Source organism: Vespa crabro, chromosome 3 (genome assembly GCF_910589235.1).
Source record: "Vespa crabro chromosome 3, iyVesCrab1.2, whole genome shotgun sequence".
Taxonomy (NCBI): Eukaryota; Metazoa; Arthropoda; class Insecta; order Hymenoptera; family Vespidae; genus Vespa; species Vespa crabro.
In genome coordinates this window covers 14,829,568-14,854,348 of record NC_060957.1, presented here as the reverse complement: position 1 = coordinate 14,854,348, position 24,781 = coordinate 14,829,568, and the positions used below count along the sequence as shown (strand labels likewise).

The following is a 24,781-nucleotide window of genomic DNA, read 5'->3' as shown; positions in this document are numbered from 1 at the left end:
ATTAATTATTCCTTCCCGTGTTCGCGTTCCCACAACTTAGAGCTAGCTGAAAAGAAATAAGAAAAACGAAAGAATAAGTATATATGTATATTAATTATACGAACGATAAAATTCTGAATTTAATTTAATTAAAGTTAATAGCTAAGAAAAAAAATATTAATGAAAAACTGATCTAAAGAAATATTATATTACTTTTACATTTCATAGATATGTGATTTTAATATAGAACTCGATTTTATTAAAATAAAATTATGAATTTAATTGAACTTTAGAAAAGAAAAAATGTGCTAAATTTATCAATCGACTTTAACGTAAAATTTGATTTTATTAAACTAGAATCATAAATTCAATCAAGTTTTAAAAAACAGTTTAATATTAAAAAGGCATAAAATATGAAATAATCCTATTCGCGTACGCGTGGCAATGTGGGAATATTATTTACGGAAAGTTACTTCGTCTCAGTTTTTTAAATTTACACCCCTACACCCATCACCATAAGAGCATTTTGAGTGACAACATGGTAAAATTAAAATATTAACATGGTAAAACTAAGAGCCATTCTCGAAAGTTCCTAGTGAACCTTCGAAAATAACTCAATAGCCTAATAGTTGTCTTCTTGAGCCATATGTTATCTTCGGCATATAGCCTCTTCTTTGCTTCGTGCCTCAACCTAATCGATTATCACTCTAAAACTGTAACGACAAAATTTGATTCCAAATTCTAAGATATGAAAGAAAACCCTAATACAACCATAACGAATCTGAAAACTTATTATTATCCTTTCGAAAGATACTTTTTCGCAGAGTGGGAGAAATTAGATATTAATTATAAAAAAATTAGAAATTAGATAATAGTATATTAATTGCTGAAAATCCTGAGCTAAAAAATAATTAATTTATCATCTAGGCTTACGGACTACGTCTCTTTGTTTTTTAGCAATCATTCTACTCGATTTTTCTCTTTCAAAACCAATGACTCTATCGAGACTTCTTTGTATCAATTTAAATCGATTAAATATTTAATTAATAATTATTTAAAAATATAAAGCAAACCCTTGGACGTTCCTTCTTACAAACGAATATTTTAATTATTGTAATAAAATCATCCATAGTTTCGTTTGTAATCCAGAGACTATCCATCGCGAGTGTCTTCTTACTCGTTCTTTATTAGAACGTATGAATATCGATTCTTTACATATTTCCGCGCGAGTAAAATATTTAAAAATGTATTAAAATATTCAAAATCTCAAATAATTATAAACGCGTTTGAGCAAGAAGACCCTATCCTAATCTAATAAATAAATGAAAAACTAAGAAACCATTCACGAGTAAATCTCCGAAGAAATTTACTCGTGGTCACTCAATGCTCTTCTACTAATTAATTACAACCAATCACCCGTGCCGATTCGGACCTTTCGTCCTCGACATGATTGAGTGATTGGAGGGACTTAAAAATTCACTCACTACTTAAGAAGTTCTGCGATGGCTCCAAAACACTCGTTCAGGTCGAAATTGAGAGGGGACGATCCGTATGTGGTTGAAAACTAGGTAGGTCGACATCAAAGTTCATCAAGAATATCTTCAATGATGCACTGACTCTATATCGCGATAGTTATTTTTTAACGAACGGTCACTGAATTTAATTCGCGAAACTCTACTGACTTTATAAATACAGCCTATGCGACTGTTAAAAAATTAATAAAGTTGCGAACAAACACTGACTCTAACGACTGCATTGCACGCAGACGTTGCAAAAACTTTTGCTTTTTAAATCGCGAAACGCGAACGAACAAACACTGCTTCTACTTTGCTATATTCATATTAAAGCAATACAAGATAACATCGTTGGTCCCCGAGCGATTGCAATGACGTACTGAAAAAACAAAATAAAAACAAAATTAATGATATCATGGTTATAATAAGAAACAGTATAAATTATTGAAGAAATGTAAGATATAAAAATATATTTACCTTGAGATTCGTTGATACATGCAGTGAAGACACACTGAGACATTTTAGATGCGTACAGGTCAAAAGACAAAGGAGAAATGATTCAGTAATCGGGATTTCGAATATTCAATGTTTAAATAAATGTACTATTGTTTAAATATTAGGCAACTAATCTGAAATAAAATTTTTAAAGTAATAGAAGATTATATTAAAATTATTTTTAGTCCCGCGCGCGATTCAGACTATTCAATATTTAAATAAATGAACTATTGTTTAAATATTACTCTATTCTACCCCGCGTGCAATAAAAATCGTTTAGATTATTATAAAATTATCGATAATGTTAATTTATAAGCTTTAGCGTTGAGAAAAGAGAATCACGAAGTGCACACGTCGGAGTGCAAGAGCAAACTAAGTCGCGAACTGTCAAAGTCGTGAAAAAGTGCGTTTATGTTTATGTCACAAGACAAAACCGCTCCGAAATTAAAATTTTTAAGTACTAGAAATTTATATTAAAATAATTTTAAGTCCCGCGCGCGAAACGACATTTTATTGTTTAAATAAATGAACTATTGTTTAAATAATACTCTATTCTATCCCGCGTGCTATAAAAATCGTATAGATAATTATAAAATTATCGATAATGTTAATTTATAAGCCTTAGCGTTGAGAAAAGAGAATCACGAAGTGCACACGTCGGAGTGCAAGAGCAAACTAAGTCGCGAACTGTCAAAGTCGTGAAAAAGTGCGTTTATGTTTATGTCACAAGAGAAAACCGCTCCGAAATTAAAATTTTTGAGTACTAGAAGTTTATATTAAAATTATTTTAAGTCACACGTGCGATTCAGGATTTTTATTGTTTAAATAAATGAACTATTGTTTAAATAATACTCTATTCTATCCCGCATGCTATAAAAATCGTATAGATAATTATAAAATTATCGATAATGTTAATTTATAAGCTTTAGCGTTTAGAAAAGAGAATCACGAAGTGCACACGTCGGAGTGCAAGAGCAAACTAAGTCGCGAACTGTCAAAGTCGTGAAAAAGTGCGTTTATGTTTATGTCACAAGAGGAAACCGCTCCGAAATTAAAATTTTTGAGTACTAGAAGTTTATATTAAAATTATTTTAAGTCACGCGCGCGATTCAGGATTTTTATTGTTTAAATAAATGAACTATTGTTTAAATAATACTCTATTCTATCCCGCGTGCTATAAAAATCGTATAGATAATTATAAAATTATCGATAATGTTAATTTATAAGCTTTAGCGTTGAGAAAAGAGAATCACGAAGTGCACACGTCGGAGTGCAAGAGCAAACTAAGTCGCGAACTGTCAAAGTCGTGAAAAAGTGCGTTTATGTTTATGTCACAAGAGAAAACCGCTCCGAAATTAAAATTTTTGAGTACTAGAAGTTTATATTAAAATTATTTTAAGTCACGCGCGCGATTCAGGATTTTTATTGTTTAAATAAATGAACTATTGTTTAAATAATACTCTATTCTATCCCGCGTGCTATAAAAATCGTATAGATAATTATAAAATTATCGATAATGTTAATTTATAAGCTTTAGCGTTTAGAAAAGAAAATCACGAAGTGCACACGTCGGAGTGCAAGAGCAAACTAAGTCGCGAACGGTCAAAGTCGTGAAAAAGTGCGTTTATGTTTATGTCACAAGAGAAAACCGCCCCGAAATTAAAATTTTTGAGTACTAGAAGTTTAAATTAAAATTATTTTAAGTCACGCGCGCGATTCAGGATTTTTATTGTTTAAATAAATGAACTATTGTTTAAATATTAAACTATTCTATCCCGCTTGCTATAAAAATCGTTTAGATATTTATAAAATTACCGAAAATATTAGTTTACTAGTATTAGCGTTTAGAAAAGAGAATCACGAAGTGCACACGTCGGAGTGAAAGAGCAAACTAAGTCGCGAACTCTCAAAGTCGTGTAAAAGTGCGTTTATGTTTATATTACCAGAGAAAACCGCTCCGAAATTAAAATTTTAAGTACTAGAAGTTTATATTAGAATTATTTTAAGTCCCGCGCGCGATTCAAACTTTTCAATGTTTAAATAAATGAACTATTGTTTAAATATTACTCTATTCTATCCCGCGTGCTATAAAAACCGTATAAATAATTATAAAATTACCGGAAATGTTAATTTAATAGTTTTAGCGTTTAGAAAAGAGAATCACGAAGTGCACACGTCGGAGTGCAAGAGCAAACTAAGTCGCGAATGGTCAAAGTCGTGAAAAAGTGCGTTTATGTTTATGTCACAAGAGAAAACCGCTCCGAAATTAAAATTTTTGAGTACTAGAAGTTTATATTAGAATTATTTTAAGTCCCGCGCGCGATTCAAACTTTTCAATGTTTAAATAAATGAACTATTGTTTAAATATTACTCTATTCTATCCCGCGTGCTATAAAAACCGTATAAATAATTATAAAATTACCGGAAATGTTAATTTATAATCTTTAGCGTTTAGAAAAGAGAATCACGAAGTGCACACGTCGGAATGCAAGAGCAAACTAAGTCGCGGACTGTCAAAGTCGTGAAAAAGTGCGTTTATGTTTATATTACCAGAGAAAACCGCTCCGAAATTAAAATTTTTAAGTACTAGAAGTTTATATTAAAATTATTTTAAGTCCCGCGCACGATTCAGAGTTTTTATTCTTTAAATAAATGAACTATTGTTTAAATATTACTCTATTCTATTCCGCGTGCTATAAAAACCGTATAAATAATTATAAAATTACCGGAAATGTTAATTTATAATCTTTAGCGTTTAGAAAAGAGAATCACGAAGTGCACACGTTGGAGTGCAAGAGCAAACTAAGTCGCGGACTGTCAAAGTCGTGAAAAAGTGCGTTTATGTTTATATTACCAGAGAAAACCGCTCCGAAATTAAAATTTTTAAGTACTAGAAGTTTATATTAAAATTATTTTAAGTCCCGCGCACGATTCAGAGTATTTATTGTTTAAATAAATGAACTATTGTTTAAATATTACTCTATTCTATCCCGCGTGCTATAAAAATTGTTTAGATAATTACAAAATTACCGAAAATATTAATTTAATAGTTTTAGCGTTTAGAAAAGAGAATCTCGAAGTGCACACGTCGGAGTGCAAGAGCAAACTAAGTTGCGGACTGTCAAAGTCGTGAAAAAGTGCGTTTATGTTTATATTACCAGAGAAAACCGCTCCGAAATTAAAGTTTTTAAGTACTAGATGTTTATATTAAAATTATTTTAAGTCCCGCGCGCGATTCAGAGTTTTTATTGTTTAAATAAATGAACTATTGTTTAAATATTACTCTATTCTATCCCGCGTGCTATAAAAATTGTTTAGATAATTACAAAATTACCGAAAATATTAATTTAATAGTTTTAGCGTTTAGAAAAGAGAATCTCGAAGTGCACACGTCGGAGTGCAAGAGCAAACTAAGTCGCGAACTGTCAAAGTCGTGAAAAAGTGCGTTTATGTTTATGTCTCAAGAGAAAACCGCTCCGAAATTAAAATTTTTAAGTACTAGAAGTTTATATTAAAATTATTTTAAGTCCCGCGCAAGATTCAGAGTTTTAATTGTTTAAATAAATGAACTATTGTTTAAATAAATGAACTATTGTTTAAATATTACTCTATTCTATCCCGCGTGCTATAAAAATTGTTTAGATAATTACAAAATTACCGAAAATATTAATTTAATAGTTTTAGCGTTTAGAAAAGAGAATCTCGAAGTGCACACGTCGGAGTGCAAGAGCAAACTAAGTCGCGAACTCTCAAAGTCGTGAAAAAGTGCGTTTATGTTTATATTACCAGAGAAAACCGCTCCGAAATTAAAATTTTAAGTACTAGAAGTTTATATTAGAATTATTTTAAGTCCCGCGCGCGATTCAAACTTTTCAATGTTTAAATAAATGAACTATTGTTTAAATATTGCTCTATTCTATCCCGCGTGCTATAAAAACCGTATAAATAATTATAAAATTACCGGAAATGTTAATTTAATAGTTTTAGCGTTTAGAAAAGAGAATCACGAAGTGCACACGTCGGAGTGCAAGAGCAAACTAAGTCTCGAACTGTCAAAGTCGTGTAAAAGTACGTTTATGTTTATATTACCAGAGAAAACCGCTCCGAAATTAAAATTTTTAAGTACTAGATGTTTATATTAAAATTATTTTAAGTCCCGCGCGCGATTCAGAGTTTTTATTGTTTAAATAAATGAACTATTGTTTAAATATTACTCTATTCTATCCCGCGTGCTATAAAAATTGTTTAGATAATTACAAAATTACCGAAAATATTAATTTAATAGTTTTAGCGTTTAGAAAAGAGAATCTCGAAGTGCACACGTCGGAGTGCAAGAGCAAACTAAGTCGCGAACTGTCAAAGTCGTGAAAAAGTGCGTTTATGTTTATATTACCAGAGAAAACCGCTCCGAAATTAAAATTTTTAAGTACTAGAAGTTTATATTAAAATTATTTTAAGTCCCGCGCAAGATTCAGAGTTTTAATTGTTTAAATAAATGAACTATTGTTTAAATAAATGAACTATTGTTTAAATATTACTCTATTCTATCCCGCGTGCTATAAAAATTGTTTAGATAATTACAAAATTACCGAAAATATTAATTTAATAGTTTTAGCGTTTAGAAAAGAGAATCTCGAAGTGCACACGTCGGAGTGCAAGAGCAAACTAAGCCGCGAACTGTCAAAGTCGTGTAAAAGTACGTTTATGTTTATATTACCAGAGAAAACCGCTCCGAAATTAAAATTTTTAAGTACTAGATGTTTATATTAAAATTATTTTAAGTCCCGCGCGCGATTCAGAGTTTTTATTGTTTAAATAAATGAACTATTGTTTAAATATTACTCTATTCTATCCCGCGTGCTATAAAAATTGTTTAGATAATTACAAAATTACCGAAAATATTAATTTAATAGTTTTAGCGTTTAGAAAAGAGAATCTCGAAGTGCACACGTCGGAGTGCAAGAGCAAACTAAGTCGCGAACTGTCAAAGTCGTGTAAAAGTACGTTTATGTTTATATTACCAGAGAAAACCGCTCCGAAATTAAAATTTTAAGTACTAGAAGTTTATATTAGAATTATTTTAAGTCCCGCGCGCGATTCAAACTTTTCAATGTTTAAATAAATGAACTATTGTTTAAATAATACTCTATCCTATCCTGCGTGCTATAAAAATCGTATAGATAATTATAAAATTATCGATAATGTTAATTTATAAGCTTTAGCGTTTAGAAAAGAGAATCACGAAGTGCACACGTCGGAGTGCAAGAGCAAACTAAGTCGCGAATGGTCAAAGTCGTGAAAAAGTGCGTTTATGTTTATGTCACAAGAGAAAACCGCTCCGAAATTAAAATTTTTGAGTACTAGAAGTTTATATTAGAATTATTTTAAGTCCCGCGCGCGATTCAAACTTTTCAATGTTTAAATAAATGAACTATTGTTTAAATATTACTCTATTCTATCCCGCGTGCTATAAAAACCGTATAAATAATTATAAAATTACCGGAAATGTTAATTTATAATCTTTAGCGTTTAGAAAAGAGAATCACGAAGTGCACACGTCGGAGTGCAACAGCAAACTAAGTCGCGAACTGTCAAAGTCGTGAAAAAGTGCGTTTATGTTTATGTCACAAGAGAAAACCGCTCCGAAATTAAAATTTTTGAGTACTAGAAGTTTATATTAAAATTATTTTAAGTCCCGCGCGCGATTCAGGATTTTTATTGTTTAAATAAATGAACTATTGTTTAAATGTTACTCTATTCCATCGCGCGTGCTATAAAAACCGTATAAATAATCATATAATTACCGAAAATATTAATTTATAAGTTTTAGCGTTTAGGAAAGAGAATCACGAAGTGCACACGTCGGAGTGCAAGAGCAAACTAAGTCGCCAACTGTCAAAGTCGTGAAAAAGTGCGTTTATGTTTATGTCTCAAGAGAAATCCGCTCAGAAATTAAAATTTTTAAGTACTAGAAGTTTATATTAAAATTATTTTAAGTCCCGCGCGCGATTCAGAGTTTTTATTGTTTAAATAAATGAACAATTGTTTAAATATTACTCTATTCTATCCCGCGTGCTATAAAAACCGTATAAATAATTATAAAATTACCGGAAATGTTAATTTATAATCTTTAGCGTTTAGAAAAGAGAATCACGAAGTGCACACGTCGGAGTGCAACAGCAAACTAAGTCGCGAACTGTCAAAGTCGTGAAAAAGTGCGTTTATGTTTATGTCTCAAGAGAAAACCGCTCCGAAATTAAAATTTTTAAGTACTAGGAGTTTATATTAAAATTATTTTAAGTCCCGCGCACGATTCAGAGTTGTTATTGTTTAAATAAATGAACTATTGTTTAAATATTACTCTATTCTATCCCGCGTGCTATAAAAACCGTATAAATAATTATAAAATTACCGGAAATGTTAATTTATAATCTTTAGCGTTTAGAAAAGAGAATCACGAAGTGCACACGTCGGAGTGCAACAGCAAACTAAGTCGCGAACTGTCAAAGTCGTGAAAAAGTGCGTTTATGTTTATGTCTCAAGAGAAATCCGCTCAGAAATTAAAATTTTTAAGTACTAGAAGTTTATATTAAAATTATTTTAAGTCCCGCGCACGATTCAGAGTTTTTATTGTTTAAATAAATGAACAATTGTTTAAATATTACTCTATTCTATCCCGCGTGCTATAAAAACCGTATAAATAATTATAAAATTACCGGAAATGTTAATTTATAATCTTTAGCGTTTAGAAAAGAGAATCTCGAAGTGCACACGTCGGAGTGCAAGAGCAAACTAAGTCGCGGACTGTCAAAGTCGTGAAAAAGTGCGTTTATGTTTATATTACCAGAGAAAACCGCTCCGAAATTAAAATTTTTAAGTACTAGAAGTTTATATTAAAATTATTTTAAGTCCCGCGCGCGATTCAGAGTTTTTATTGTTTAAATAAATGAACAATTGTTTAAATATTACTCTATTCTATCCCGCGTGCTATAAAAACCGTATAAATAATTATAAAATTACCGAAAATATTAATTTATAATCTTTAGCGTTTAGAAAAGAGAATCGCGAAGTGCACACGTCGGAGTGCAAGAGCAAACTTAGTCGTGAACTGTCAAAGTCGTGAAGAAGTGCGTTTATGTTTATATTACCAGGGAATACAGCTACGAAATTAAAATTTTTAAGTACTAGAAGTTTATATTAGAATTATTTTAAGTCCCGCGCGCGATTCAGGCTTTTCAATGTTTAAATAAATGAACTATTGTTTAAATATTACTCTATTCTATCCCGCGTGCTATAAAAATCGTTTAAATAATTATAAAATTATCAATAATGTTAATTTATAATCTTTGGCGTTTAGAATAGAGAATCACGATGTTATATTAAATTTGCAAATCTATATAATAATTATCACATGTTTTAATTTTATTTATTGTTCTTTATGCTTTCAACGTGATACAAATTCATATATATCGATATCGTATCTATAACCGTACGTGTGACATTAGCTTTCATTAACTAATGAACGCCGGTACCGACTTTTTAATCAATAAACGAGTGTACTATTGTTTAAATATAGTATTATTGTATTTCGCATACACTGTATACTGTCTGATTAATTTTATAAAATTGCGGAAGGTAATTCATTTATAACCTTTCCTTGCCTTTAGGGAGATTGAGTTGAAATCCAAAAGAAGACTAATTCGAGTAATTCTGAAAATTAATCATCCACGGTGTTTATATTTATGTTAGACGAGTCCGAAATAAAAATGTTTAAGTATTGAAATTTTAAATTAAGCTTATATTAAACTTCTCGCCCGCCACGATTTCTTTATAATGTTTAAACGAATCTACTATCGTTTAAATATTCATTCATTCTATACCGCAACCATTATGGACGGATCCTTAAAAGCTATATGATCTTTAACGGAATATACTGTTGTTTAAACATTCGCATTTCGGCTACATTGCATATCGTTTAAATAATTATAAAATCATCGTAAGTTGATTGAATGTAACGACACGTAAAGATTCTTTTTCGATGTATAACTCATTGGAGTACGAGAGGAAACTGTCTGTGTACTCCAACTTACATGGTCCTTCCAATGTCCTTCCTTGTTTGACCATTAAAATGTCTATTAAAAAACGGGCATTTCTACAATGTGAAATAAAAAGGTCCATTTAAATATAAATTTATAACAAAGACAAACAATGCTAGAAAATATTATTAAAAAATTAAAGTTTAAAAATAAGTTGAAAAATATGTGCGCTTCCGTGTGAATAATTCTACTACTTAGAAATATATAGTCTAAAAGAGCACGGAAGAAGGCGTAGAACTGCAAATTTGATGACTTGTATAGTTTGGATAACAATAAAATAATAACAATAATAATAATAATAATAATAATAATAATAAAAATAATAATGATAATAATAATGATAATAATAATAATGATAATAATAATAATGATAATAATAATAATTATAATAATAATGATAATAATATCATAAGTGGGCTGTGCAAGTAATGGCATATTATAATTTTACGAATTTTACAATATAGATCGAAGCTGTAGAAACGAAACGTTCAATACGTTAGACATTAATGGAATCTACATAAAGATCTATATAAATGGACATTGACGATTAAAATAATAAAATTACTTAACTAACGAATTTGTACGATGCCGCGAAAAATAGATTTCTCGCGATACCAGCGCACCTATGTTCGTAGATAGATATTATAGAAGCATGAACGACGGACACGAAACGAGGTGCTTATTTTTTGTTTGGTGTTCAGTTGCGTTAGCGTAAAGAAAAAATTTCTAATTTTCGTTGTTTAATTATTTATTCAAGTAAGAAATAATCTAAGGTCTCTATGAACAATGGATTTGTTAGGATCTATTCTGAACTCTATGGAAAAGCCACCTACAGTGAGCAACAGACAAAAGGCATTAATGAAAAGTCAGTTGAAAAATGTAACTTAACCTTTTGCTTTGCATGTTGTGACAAAGTGATTTGTGTGTGTCATATTTAATCATTTCGTATTACGCAGAACAACAAGAGGAATATCAGAAGCATCAAAAAGCAGAATCCGAAAGATTGAAGGTCTTTAGAAAGAAGGTTAAAAACAATTAATTAACCTGACACCGATTACTTATAATTTTATTATATTGAAGTTATTTAATTTATAGGTAGAAGAGAAAATGAATAAGTTTCTTCAAGATGACACAGCAAAAGAGTATAAATTTCCTGCAATGGATCAGATTCATAGAAGTATAATGTATATAAACAAATAGCATTGAAACAAATACATCTTTATATTTTAATTGATCTCATATCCGACTTTATTAGACACGATGTTGCCGAAGTTGCAAATGTTTGGGCATATTCGTTTGGAGAAGAAGGTATTGACCGTTACATTATGATCTTCAAGAGGGAACATGCTCCTTCGGAAGATCAATTGAATACTCTTCGAAAAGGTGAAGAATGGAACGAAGAAGTAGCAAAGAGGATACAAGAGGAAAGACAAAGACAAGCAAAAGAGGAAGAAGAGGCATTAAATTCGAAAAAACGAAAAGAGAATTTTGTTCCGAATAGTTATTATAAGGATAAATATCAGCATATAATTGGAAAGGAAGCAGCCCTTGAAGCTGCTAGAAAAACAGAAGCTAATAGCAGTTATGGTTGTGGTAAGTGGCGTCGACGGTGTCGTCTCATGTTGATTTCAATCAACCACGATATCTTCACCCATACGATAATGTATTACTTTTTTTTGTTTTAGTACCTAGCGAGAATAAAAAGGATCAACGTAGTATAGAACAAACGTTAGCGGACATACGTGCAAAGAGAAGAAAATTAGAAACAAATAATACTGCGACTAACGATAAAAAGAAGTGAAAGCGTAAAGTAGTTATAATTATATTCTTTCAAATTTACATCATTTTAACTATCTTCTCTTATTTCTGCTGTAAATATTTGATTGATGTTTCGTTATCACAGAGACCATAATATGTAAACGTTCTTCGGATTAAAATTTAGATGAAATGCATACTTTTTTTTTCTTTTTTTTTCAACATCATAGGTATAAAGGATTATTAATTTACACAAAATATTTACCACAAATAACTGTCCATATATTAGATATGAATAGGCAGTGCTACGTGTATTCTCTAAATTTGAATATATTTAATTTTTATGCTTAGAATGCGATTTATGTATACATATATACACATGTATAAATGTGTGTGTGTGTGTGTGTGTGTGTGTGTGTGTGTGTGTGTGTATATATATATATACAGTATTATACAGTCTGCTGAGTTGTATGAAAATAGGTTTTGCCATGGCATTAATTGATTACGTTTCCAATCATGTCGTATTATTTAAATGTATTCAGTGGATGAGTATTTAGGTACCGAAGTCCTGGGTGCAGCTTTAGGCTTCATCGGAGAAATTTGTTCAAGCACAATTTGTTCTTTGAGTACTAAAAGTTTGGTAAACTTCCGACTTGTTACACTTTTGTATAATTCCAAACTTCTATTGATTACTACATCTCTGACATAAGCCGCGTTATCCTGTATCATTCGTTTCTGAAATATCGAGTAATAAAGTAATTATAAGGTAATAAACATCCGTGCATAGATTTTACGAGTGTCACCAATTACCTCTTGTTTTAATTTTGGATTGTTAAGAGATGTTATCAAATGTTGTACTTGCGTTCGTATCAATGATAAAAGGGCAGTATCGATCGTTTGCATAAGTTCCGGGGTCGCGATGCTTAGACAATCCTCGAGAAAACTAACGTATAATTTGGAAAATGCTAATGTATTATTGGTTAATGCGATCCAAAAGTCATTCGTCAAATAAGCCTTTGGTACGGTAATACCAAGATTATCCAATTCCAATAACAAATTTTGAAGATTTGGACTATTTTGAAGATTCGTCGGACTCCATGTATCCTCTGCAGCTTGGCCCTTTGTAACGGTATCGATGTAATTTTCACTAGTATCTTGTATAACTTTAGACAATGGGGATCTGAGCTGACCATCCAATTGATAACGAAAATCCATACCTAGTTGCGTTAGCTATAATATTGTAAAAGATAATAAAATTACCGTATTTTGACAAATTTCTAAGAAAATCCACGAATACGCATTATTATAAGATAATAATAAGATTTGTTCATGATTCACCTGGTCACAGTGACCTCTAACAGCTAGAATACATTCGACTAAAACGCTTAATGATACTTGCGGGATGAAAAGTAAATTGGTCAAGTGCGACGTCAAGTATTTTATCTCTTGACTGCACCACACCACTAAGCCTGTGACATAGGAAAAGGAAAATCGATAAAGAAGAATATAATTCTTATATCGAGTGACAATATGCTCTTACCGGAAGTACAATTTGTAGACTGGGGAAAGAGTTTTAAAAATTCTTTTGCCATTTCTGCTATATTACTGAAAGCAATCGCACTAAGCTGTCGTATGTAAGGCACAGTGGCACCTTCTCTCTTTACCCTTTTAACTCGTGCCTTCAGCATAGCACTACACAATCTTAGATACAATTTACATCCTTGAGCGCTTCGATTTAATTGTATTAAAAGTTTAACTATACGTCGTGCGCTTCTTAAACCACCGCCTTGCAATGATTTTGACTCTGAACTCAATTCAAGTTCTTTTATTAGAACATCGATTAAAGCACGTCCTCTCTCATTAACCTTCGTTTGAATTTCCAACAGGAGAGGCGTCATTGTCGTATCTTTCAAATATGTCCTAGCTCTTTCTAAAAGACTATAAGCATCTTCAAAGTGGCGTTGTGCTATGCAAGAATCCAAATCCTCTGCCACTTCTAATACCCATTCGGGCGGTGGCTCGTGATATTCCGATTCCTCTTCATCTTCTATACCTACAAATTCGTAGATAAAAGATTATTGGATATTTCTTAATAAAATAAATAAATATAGAAAGATGGTCGAGCACAAATATCCCAATTGTTGTCTCTTGCAAGATAATAAAAACTAACCTAACGTATTCGATTCCAAAGACATGGAGCGCGACGGTATCGTTTCTTTTTCCTTAGAAAGTTTATTCTTATCCCCATCATTATTTCCATTCTCTTGCGCCAGCTTGGCTCTCTTTGCTTGTTCGCATTTGTCCAACCATTCCTTCTGCAATATATAACATCCGTCAAATCATTCTGTATATTCTATAAGCATGGCTATTTTATTACACTAACTTTACTTGTTGCGGTTGCACACTGAAACACCCTGGTATCCGGAAATGCGAGAAGTTTAAATGCCAACTTCACCGTACTCAGATCTCTAATATTGACGACAGCTAAACTTTGCAAATTATAGACAGCTTGCATCTTGTATCTGGGTGGACCTCTTCTGCCGCCGTTAGCTAACCAAGAGGCTATCATTAATACGTCGTTGAATAAATAAGCATGAATTCTTTTCAATGGCATCCCATCGACTGGATCCAACTCTAGGAGAGAACCTTCGTGCAAGCAAACACGACCAGCAATTTCTGCCAAATTCTGTGGCGAGGCAAAATATTACTATATTCATTTCTTTTTCTTTTTTTTTTTTTTTTTCTTTTTTTTTATTACTATATTCATCTTTTTATTAAATAAATTAACAACTAACCATGGCACCTTCAACATTTTCAAGTAGTTGAATCAGCTTTTGCTTTTGCTCTTGCTCCTTGGTAATATTATCGTTATTATTGTCTAATTGGGATAAATCTTCAAACATAAGGCCAGTAGTTCTGCTAGTGCCAAGTGTACTTAATAAAGAACGCTGCTCGCTTAACAATTGCGACAACTGGTACATTTCACTTTCCAAATGAGAAATTTCTTTAGCTGTTTCTATAAATTGCATATAATTTTGATAGACATTGCGCTTCAACAAAGCAGATGTATTATTCGCAAGTTCTTGAATTTTGGCACGTTGCTGTCGTAGTTCATCCGCACCAACGCATTGCGCACTGAGATCCTTGACGACTGAAAAGACATTGTTTAATGACGTTTTTGTCGAACATGCTATTGTATAAGATGATAAAAACAAAATAGATAAATTATTTTCTTTAGAACGACATAATGTATCCTTCGATATGTGATAATATCTTTGTCGATATAAATGAAACTTAATCAAGGTTAAGATGGATAAAGGTACAGTAAAAATGTCAATATACAAAATTCCTCACATTTTTCCGCATTGAAATCTTCTGCTGCAAAAACTTTTGCTAAATTTTCTGCCATCGTATTTTGCACGTTATTAGTTTATGTCACCGACAGTAAGTAGCAGTAATTATATTGTTGTACTTTAATACACTAGAAACAAAGCGAGTTTATTTTATTTACACAATTCATGGCTCTCTCTACCTCTCTCTTAATGATGTCGATGCTCGCTAGTGGTATGTACAATCTTCTAACCTATCGAACTTTGTTAAATCTGACATCTGACGTTTTTCAATGATGTACATATATGGATGGGCGCAGGCGCGCGTTTATAGTTGTCGGTGTACTTGCATGAATGTTTCATGTAAATATGAAAGATGAGAGAGAGCGTTTACTGTAATGACATTAAAAATTTGTTTTTATTTATTTCATTACTCTGTAAACATTAATCCGATTCCTTTCTCATTTATTTGTTTTCTTCTTTTTCTTTTCCTATTTACTGATACTTATCTAGAATCTCATAAATGAAAGCTTCCATAACGTACATCGAAAGAAAAGTATTTAAAAGAAGAGAACTAAATAGAGTTATATGCGTAGCTGAATTTATAATATATAAGTATTTTTATTCCAATTATAAATCTTATATATTCATGGATAAACTATGTATTATTAACGTAACCAATATGGTAAGAGGAACAGTATCATATGCAACAGCATCCTGTTTTTAAGATATCGGCAGTTCTACTAAATCTTTTCTATTACTTGACAAGTATTTATTATAAAAAAAGGAAAAAAAGAAAAAGTCACTTTTGTTAATTCCTATCCTTTCTCTTTCTTGCTTCATAATGAAAACAATTGGAAGACTATACAATGAAAAAGATTAGCGTAGTCGAGATATTCCTGTGAAGCGTCATAGATGGCGCTTACGACGAAATACAACGGCATAAAAAATCGAATCCATTGATAAAAGATATTCCTTTTTCTCTTTGCACGATTAACTAAAGGGCATAAAGGGTGAACGATGGTTTGTGCTCTATCATTGTACGAAATTGAAATGACATAAAGATAGTACTAAATGAAAAATCAAAGATAACAGCAATATTATTACTCCTTTCTTTTCTAGATCATGCGTTGTTCAAGTAAATTCTTGAAATCGTTATTTCGAACGTGCAAATATGTATCTCCTGTTGTGTGATTTTTCAACGAACATATGCACTGCCAATACGAATGGACAAATGTTATTGAAACTATAGGTGCACAGGTCAAGTATTATAATAATGAATAATTTTTAATAACGATGAAAATTATTTACATATTTACAAGCACGTAAAGACTTATAGAGTAAGACATATATAGGGACATTAACGAGCTGCTTCGTACGAAAAGGAAGCAGAGTTTGTTCGATACGCAATATCGTAAATCGATTCCACTACTATCTTTTCTAACGAAACCGCGAAGATCATCGTGAATATATCGTGATGAGTCTTAAACAGGAATGTTACTTTCCCAAATCTTAGAAAGATAATATTGCAAGAACATTTCATATGCGACGTAACATCGGAATCGACCTACAATTTCGCTTCTATTTTATTTTAACAAACAATACAACATCACACAAATATCATATTTCTGCTATCACCCATTACATACTCACGTACATATCATGCACTTACATTACATATAAAGTGTTATGTAAGTACAATATTTTTCTTTTAATTGTCAGAATGAGAAATGAATGATATGTATATCCATGATACGCATAGAAAATATTACGAAAGATCGATACTAACCGATCGTACGATACACGTAGTACGCTCTTCGAATGAATCATTAAGATGAACTTCAATCAATCTAACTTTTTTGTATCATCTTGTTGATTGGCATTTCCATGTGTTTCTTACTCGAGAGAAATGAAAAGACCGATCTCGATGCTAGCACACCTTATGCGATGCTAGCTATCTTATTTTATTCTTTTTTCTGCATCGCACCATCAGCGAACCAAAAGGAGTAAGATTCATGGGAGAAGTGAAAGTATTACAAGAAAAAGAGTATTATTGAAGTAAGTACCTACAGTTTCGACGATTCAGTTTGGACAATCGTTTAATAGCCGTACGAAAAGACGGATTACTTTTACGTTAGATATGTCGAACGATAATAATATATTGTAGATTTTCTTTCTTGAGTGTCATTTCTTTTTCCCATTTTTTTTTTGTCCTTCTTTTTTTTCCTTTATCATTGTTCACGCGCGTGCATGTAAATACATTTAGAGCCTAAAACGTAGGTACGTCATGTACCTAATAGTATACTACGTAGTACGTAGTACGTAGGTACAATACTTACTTTTACTTATCGATGAAGCGCGCACGGAGAAGAGAGATAAGTACTCGTCGTATATGTAATGATATTAATAGATACATTGGGTATGTGCGGGGATTAAAGATTGAATACGATAGATACGATGGAATGACACATGTATCTTGACTTAGTCGTTTATGTTACTATATAATCTTTTTCCGACTCCTTCGCGCGTTGACGGCGGCGACATGGATCGGCGACGACTTAGATCGGCGACGACTTATTATCGCATAAAAACGATTCCTACGCTTAAGAGGAGCATTTTCCATTTCAACGAGGCTTCGGCTGAACATCCTAAAACATATATGTCAGACCTTTAACGCTTATCAAAAATAACAATATATCTCTTGCGAACAAGGAGCATTTTGTTTATTACCATTGATCAAGTCATTGCGAATATGACTCTGTGCTCTGGTTTCGCGGCTCTCCATTACTGGAGCTTTCAAAATTCGCTCGTCCCCTTCAACGCTCTCCTCGTTACTTTGAAGATAGACAGCGGCTATCGTTGCCAAGCATTTCAGCTTCATGTCGCCTCTTTTAAAGTGTTTACTGGCAACTCGAAATTCCAAACCTAAAACCGCCGTTTCCAATCCTCTCGCGTCGACAGCAGTAATATGCGGACCTTTCAAGTATTGCGCGTCGGCCTGCGAATGCGAACTGCATACATTCGATGTTCGATATTCTTTTGTTATTGAAAAGCACGCTCTTCGAATTGATGAGAATGAATGAATGAATGAAGGAATGAATGAATGAATGAATGAATGAATGAGTGAGTGAAATGGACGAACGGTTTTGGAAAAGTTTGACACTTACGGATTCGCCATTAATGAACCACGTCAATAGGGCAGCTGGCTTCGAGGGCGCAGATGTACAATTAAGACGAACGACGTCGCCGACCTGATATCTCGATCGACCACCCGATATTAAAGGGCCTTCGTTCGGTAGGACTAAATGGACAGAATACGAGATAAAATTAAAAGGAATAGGAAGGAAGGTAATCCACCTTTGGTAGAAGTAAACTCACCGACTACCGTCATGTCGGCATGATCGGAAACGGTTTGAAAAGCTGGCGCTTCGGCCGACACCTCGCATCGATACCTCCCGGAACTGGAGAGATCCACGTTATTCAAGACGACGGATCTTTCCGTGGAATGATGCGTCTGAAAGCCGACAAGGTGAGCTTAATGCTCGCTCGCGAATCCGCGATTAGCCGTACGGGTCTCGATGCTCCCCGCTCGACTTTATCGCCTAACGTTTAATGATGTCAAAACGTAGTAACGCACGTTCACGTTTACGCCGGCGACGGGAAAAATTTGTACCGTCGGCTCGTCCTTCGGAACGTATCGATAAAACTCATGACCATCTTTGTACCATTTCACCGAATACAGCAGCTCGTTGTCCAGGCTAAAGTTGCACTGCATACGAATCGTTTCGTTGAAAACGACGTGTTGCGGTATTTGTAGGGTCGTCATGCGAAGGGCCGTTATATCTGTAACGAACGTGCCCGATGAAAAATTTTAACCGTTCAACGAAATAGCATATGAACAGATAGCACGTAAGCTATCTGTGCGTGCATATTAAATATTGTATACGTAAGTACTTACGACCAATGCACTCCTGCTTTCTCTTTAACACCCTCTCGCAATCTTTCCCTATTTCTCTAAGATCATATTATTAACTAACGAAATTACATTGAACGGTCAATAACATTGTTTTGATCGACGTATTGAACTAAGATATGGATCGTTTTATTTAAGTGGGCCAAATAAACGATGAGGTCAAATGAACAAGGCAAGGCAAGGCAAGGTTTATCGAAATTCAAGTCAATTAAAATGTTCCTAAGCAGTTAAGATGATATCATCTTCGAAAGTAGTTTCGTATAGTTTCGTATTATATAAAATGGTGTTCCATCGCTGAAAACCGCTTGTCAAAATGCACCAAACTTAAAACTTTTAATTTCAATATTCTTTAAATGCCATTATCTGTAATACTTTTCATATGTCGTTCTCTCGTATCGTAGATGACGGATAGAAAAATGACATGGAAAATAATAAATTTCTGCAGCACCGTATTTTGAGTATCGTATTTTTTCATTCGTGACGACACTTGAATGTTAATAGTAAGAAGCTTTTATATGTATGCAGATATGTGTAATCTTGAAGAGAGAATTTTCAACATTATTCATTCAAAATCAGAAACAGAGACTATGTATGAGTGCAAATTATATATTCGATTCGATTCGAAAGGACGACATGATAGTCCATCGTTCGAAAACATGTATATACAAAGATTCATATAACAATCTAAAGGAAGAAGGGTGCTTTTATGATGAATGATCGATTGTTCTATCTAGTTTGAGAAAACGAACGTGCAAACGAACCTGAATAAATATGTAATAGGGAGAGAAGAATGAGTCTCGAGGGTAGGGTCGTACGAAACGAGTCCACGTAGCGCAGCATCCTCTCGCGAATGCTTCTCCTTCTCCAGGACGGCGCGGCGTTGTACCGATCATGAACTTTTCCACGAAATAGGGAAGAGAACAACTATCTCTCACGATACCCTTATTCTTTTCATGGTTCCAACGTGGCCTTTCCTTTTCTCCCGTTCTCCTATTCTTTTAGAGGACATTAACGCGCGCGCTTTTCCTCGTCCTCGTCCACCTCCTCGTCCGCGTTCTTCTCCTTGTAGCGGATCGATCCTTTCCTTCTCTTGAACTTGTATAACATGGAGGATCGTCGATGAAAGACGATAAAGCCTTTAAGTGTAACTTCTTTCTTCGGGATGGCACATAATTTTCTTCCTTACTGGTCGGCCCACTTGACTAATTGAAAATCTATATATGTATAGTTGCGTTACACGGGTTTCCACCTTCCGCGGAAAGCAGTCGGTACTGCGGCATCGGCGGAGCGGCCGCTAAATAGAAGAGGAGGTGGTAAAGCGGGACACGCGACGACTACTGCTGCCGCTTATTGGTGGTGGTGACGGTGATGGTGATAGTGATGTTGATGGTGTGTGGTAGTGATGGTAGTGGTAGTGGTGGTGGTGGTGGTGGTGGTGGTGCTGCTGCTGCTGCTGCTGCTGCTGCTGCTGCTGCTGCTGCTGCTGCTGCTGCTGCTGTTGGTGCTGCTGCTGCTGCCGGTGCTATCGCTGCGTCCGCCACCGCCTCCACCTCCACCGCTATCACCGCCGCCGTCGCTACCGGTGGTAGTTGACGATGGTTCACGGAGCTAGCGACGCTTCGCGAGGGTGGAGAAGCTCCCGGGGATAGAGAAAGAGAGAGGGAAGAAGTGAGGCCACAACACCAGGAGAAAGAGAGAAGTAAAGAGGAGTGGGAGTGAGCGAGTCGGCTTTTAGTTCGTTCCTAGGCGACTGCGCCGTTCTCCAAGTCGATGATCGCTGCAAAATCTTCTCTCTCTCTCTCTCTCTCTCTCTCTCTCTCTCTCTCTCTCTCTCTCTCTCTCTCTCTCTCTCTCTCTCTCTCTTATCCTCTCTCCTCCTCCCTCCTATCACCAGGGTGAGAATGGGCTTTCCTATATCGCGCGTACCTTTCTATATAAATACATATGTAACTCTAGGTTTACTCGAATATAGGCTTTCTTTTGCTTGTACTTACACGCAAGTCAATCGAGCGACTATCATGTGTTGATTTTAACTCAATATCCATAAATAGCTTTATTTTGATTCTCCGATTTATTATTACATTCAAATAATTATCCCATGATCGCACATAAGCATAATATAAGGCAACCGCCTTATATATGAAAAATTCGTCGATTAAACACGACTACGTTGAAGTATTACTATTAGACGTTTCAATATCTATTGAGATTCAGCAAGACGCCGATGAAAATTAAGATTATCGATAAAAGGGGATGATAATTATGTGGTCAGTCGTTATTTCATAACGGTAAATACTAGAATTGAATTTGACGAGTCGCAAATCTAGACCATTATTGTCACTTTTAGGTTTCCTATGTAGCTCGAAATATCGGTCGAATGTATAATATGTAGAATGGCTTTTCGGTGACGTTCGCTTATCTATATATGTAGAAAGATATGTGTGCAGGTACCTATCTGCCTACACACGTATCCGGTACATCCACTTGTTGCAAAAATAATGATGAACTCGTTATTGAGCCTACTTCATGTATTATTATCCATTTCCTAAAAGTTATACTGGTATTTCCACGCTCTTTAAATGTTTCAAATTTCACAAACATAAAGATCTCCTAATACGCGTATATAAAAATGCAGTAAGCGAATAACTTAGTTATCTACGTACAGCTTACCATCGTCTCGATAAAATAAAAAAGACACGCAGATCGATATCATAGTTATCACAGTTACCTGTAACCTTATGGACTTTTTCTTAATATATATTATCTTAATAAAATTTGTAACTCGATTGCCATATGTTCTTGATTCTAATGAAATAATACAATGTTTAAGATAGAAGAAAGGATCAAATTGAAATTTCAGGCAAACGAGAATGATGTTGATAGGATCCAATAAGTAAATTTAAAGTTGTTACGAATTTAAGGACAATCGCTTTTATTTCAAAGACAAAAGGCATTTCAGTTACGGCGATAAAAAACGATTGAATCGACTATTCCATCGAAAAGCGACCTTTTCCTGTTCATCGTAAGGAGAAATCAACGGACAAGGCCGAGGGTTAGAAGAAGATAGGGAGACTATGGAGCGCTTGTGCGAAAGAAAGAGGTAGATCGACTAACGATCCCCGTCGAGTAATTGGGGTACCAGTTGCACGCGTCAGGATGAATTTCATCCCCTGAAGGCAGCAGTCTTACAAACCCTCCCTTTGACGTTCGAACACGTATTCACGATTTCGCGCATATAATACGATCGTACATATCGCTTTTCGAAAATATCGATAATACTTTATGCTTAAAAACATATAGATGTCGTTCGATCAATCGACTCATGTTTTTCTATCTCTCCAATATTTACATATACGATTACCTGCAAGTATAGCAAATAGAAACGAGCGAAGAGTATTGTTAATAAAGCGAGACTTCATGAATTCGATCCGTTCTATTTAACAAAGATGATATCGAATAGCGATTGAAATCAATCCTTAAACGCGTTACAATCGTGCCAAATCTGTTAGCCTCGAGTGAAAATACAATATACAGGAGTAGATTCGTACATCTATGTACGTACATGTGTATGCGTGCGTGTATGTGTGTATGTATATATATATATATATATATATACTTCTGTATAATGGAGATATCTGCAAAAGCACCTACATACATAAATCGTGTAATTGGCAAATTAAATTGATCTCGTTAGATGAGAATATTCGAAAAAGGAATTTAAAGGATCTTGCAGGGTCGGAATTCTTTGAGCACCAGGTAGAAGCGTAGTACAAGACGCATGCGCTTATTTATTAGCGCGACCGAAAATCGATATTCGCCCTCTCGTTTGCTCCCTAGGCTAATATTTCTTTCGACTTCGTCTTTTCGTACGCGCGTATCGTTAAATTTTCTTCTGCGTCCCCGATAACGAGAAAATATTCTAAACGTTTCCTCGATAAATTTTTACAGACATTCGTGCAGACATTCTTTAAAGGAAGACGGCTTATAAAAAGTTTAGGCGATTTTCAAATATATCGAGATAAAGGAACAAATTAATCGTCATAATTTCGATAAAGGAATACAACCTATATATAGGTACATTTTATCTTCGTTCGAGGAAGTCAACGTTAAACTGTCACGCGCATAAATAATAAACCTATATATATACTCGAGAGCACATTGTACAGTTTTTAAAAATATTACCAAGTCGTCTCCTACGTCTCCACCCTTCTCCCTAGAGTCGTTTTTATCAATTCGGCTCCTCCGTTCGAAGATGTACTTACTTAGATATACTCGTAGCTCGAGTCCCCCGAGTGAATATCATCGTATGACATCGTACGATGGCGAGCGTTACAGGTGCACAACCCTCTTATTCTATCGAATATGTATATTTTTCGATTCGCGATGGCTTAAAATTCGAACGATAGACGATAGACGGTATATATCAAACTATCCGATAATAGCTTCGTTATCCTGATCGTTTTAAAAAATGATTAGAGAACACAAACGTCGCTTTCTCATTCTAATCTTCAAATCTATAACGATAAAATCGTAAAATAATAACGTTTAACTTTTTCGATTCAACGAGTCGAATCGATCGAATCCAAATCTGTATGTATTTTCAATCGAATCGAAAATTAAAATGATCATTTCAAAGGGTAATAGAAAATGGCAAAAGAACTTCATTTAATCGAGATGATCAGCTTGAAAAATCACTTTGGAATAAAAATGAAGGATGACTTTTGGTATCGTTTAAATTTGATACGTCCGTTGATATATACACGCGTACAGATTCCCACAGCTATAATCTATAGTAGACTTAGACACACGCTGCACTCGTATACGTAGCATACTTGGATAAGTATGAGTGGTCGTGTTGCGTAAGTAGATACTCGAGGAATATTACAGATGCTTATGCGAGCATGAAACTGGCACATAAAATGTGCGGTTTTCGCGTATATATAGGAGATGCTATGACATCAAACCATTTTCGATGAAACGGCCCGTATTTAATGGAATGAGAGGTGGACGAAAAAAATGTTCATCGATTGCGCGCATCGTACCTTTATCACCGCTCTGGTAATACACCTTTTTTCTCCAAACTTTGTCTTTTTTAAAAGTTAAAAATCTCTTATCGCAAACAATGCACGCGAAGTGGGACAAATATTAACTTGTTTGTTTGCCAAGCGAAACATAAGAAAAAAACGAAACGTCTTGCAACGCTAATCCTGCGATTTTCTTTCTGGGTGAAAAGAGCTCTCTGCCTAAAGTAATTAATAAGTATGTACCAATATATTTTCCTGGTAGATAACGCGCGTGTGATTTTCCGTAAGGATTACCGTAAGCATTCCGTAAGCGACAAATAACACAACCGGCGTACTATACACGCTCTATTAATATTGCATTTGAAATAAATTATTTTATTGCCTCATCGTGAAACCCTTCAGTTACAAAGAACACAATCACCCATAGCGGTTTCTTCGTTGGCCGTGTGACTTTAACGAACGGAACGAAACTTTGAGTAGGTAATCTTTCTTTTTTCTAACAATATTCGAACAAAGGACGATAACAAAAGTTGACGCAAAAAATGTAGAAGTAAAATAAAAGGATCCGGTACGGAAAGAAAGAAAAAAGAGCGAGGAGAGAGAGAGAGAGAGAGAT

At 34.1% G+C, this 24,781-nt stretch overlaps 3 protein-coding genes across 5 annotated transcripts; 1 reads left to right on the top strand and 2 right to left on the bottom strand.

The window, feature by feature from the left end:
- The first annotated feature begins 10,727 nt into the window (after positions 1-10,727).
- Positions 10,728-12,036, top strand: LOC124422991 (sperm-associated antigen 7 homolog). The gene is made up of 5 exons (XM_046960185.1): positions 10,728-10,949; positions 11,041-11,108; positions 11,180-11,268; positions 11,340-11,677; positions 11,770-12,036. The coding sequence occupies exons 1-5, from the start codon at positions 10,871-10,873 to the stop codon at positions 11,883-11,885; spliced, it is 690 nt and encodes a 229-aa protein (XP_046816141.1). The 5' UTR covers positions 10,728-10,870; the 3' UTR covers positions 11,886-12,036.
- A 63-nt stretch (positions 12,037-12,099) lies between these two features.
- Positions 12,100-16,293, bottom strand: LOC124422988 (exocyst complex component 8). Its single transcript, XM_046960178.1, has 8 exons — positions 15,194-16,293; positions 14,635-14,990; positions 14,223-14,525; positions 14,010-14,154; positions 13,380-13,892; positions 13,178-13,308; positions 12,650-13,069; positions 12,100-12,574 (listed from the first exon to the last, which is right to left on the bottom strand). Exons 1-8 carry the CDS (start codon positions 15,246-15,248, stop codon positions 12,368-12,370), a joined length of 2,130 nt encoding a protein of 709 aa, XP_046816134.1. The 5' UTR covers positions 15,249-16,293; the 3' UTR covers positions 12,100-12,367.
- A 141-nt stretch (positions 16,294-16,434) lies between these two features.
- LOC124422989 (cell adhesion molecule 2-like) lies at positions 16,435-20,871 on the bottom strand. 3 transcript variants are annotated; one of them, XM_046960179.1, is made up of 6 exons: positions 19,903-20,827; positions 18,806-19,011; positions 18,547-18,682; positions 18,336-18,469; positions 17,899-18,166; positions 16,435-17,816 (listed from the first exon to the last, which is right to left on the bottom strand). In XM_046960179.1, exons 1-6 carry the CDS (start codon positions 19,979-19,981, stop codon positions 17,746-17,748), a joined length of 894 nt encoding a protein of 297 aa, XP_046816135.1. In that variant the 5' UTR covers positions 19,982-20,827; the 3' UTR covers positions 16,435-17,745. The 3 variants fall into 3 exon arrangements, with proteins under 3 accessions (XP_046816135.1, XP_046816137.1, XP_046816136.1); XM_046960181.1 differs by lacking the exon at positions 19,903-20,827 and adding an exon at positions 19,127-19,182; XM_046960180.1 differs by lacking the exon at positions 16,435-17,816 and having other exon boundaries at positions 17,931-18,179; positions 19,903-20,871.
- Between the last annotated feature and the right edge of the window lie 3,910 nt (positions 20,872-24,781).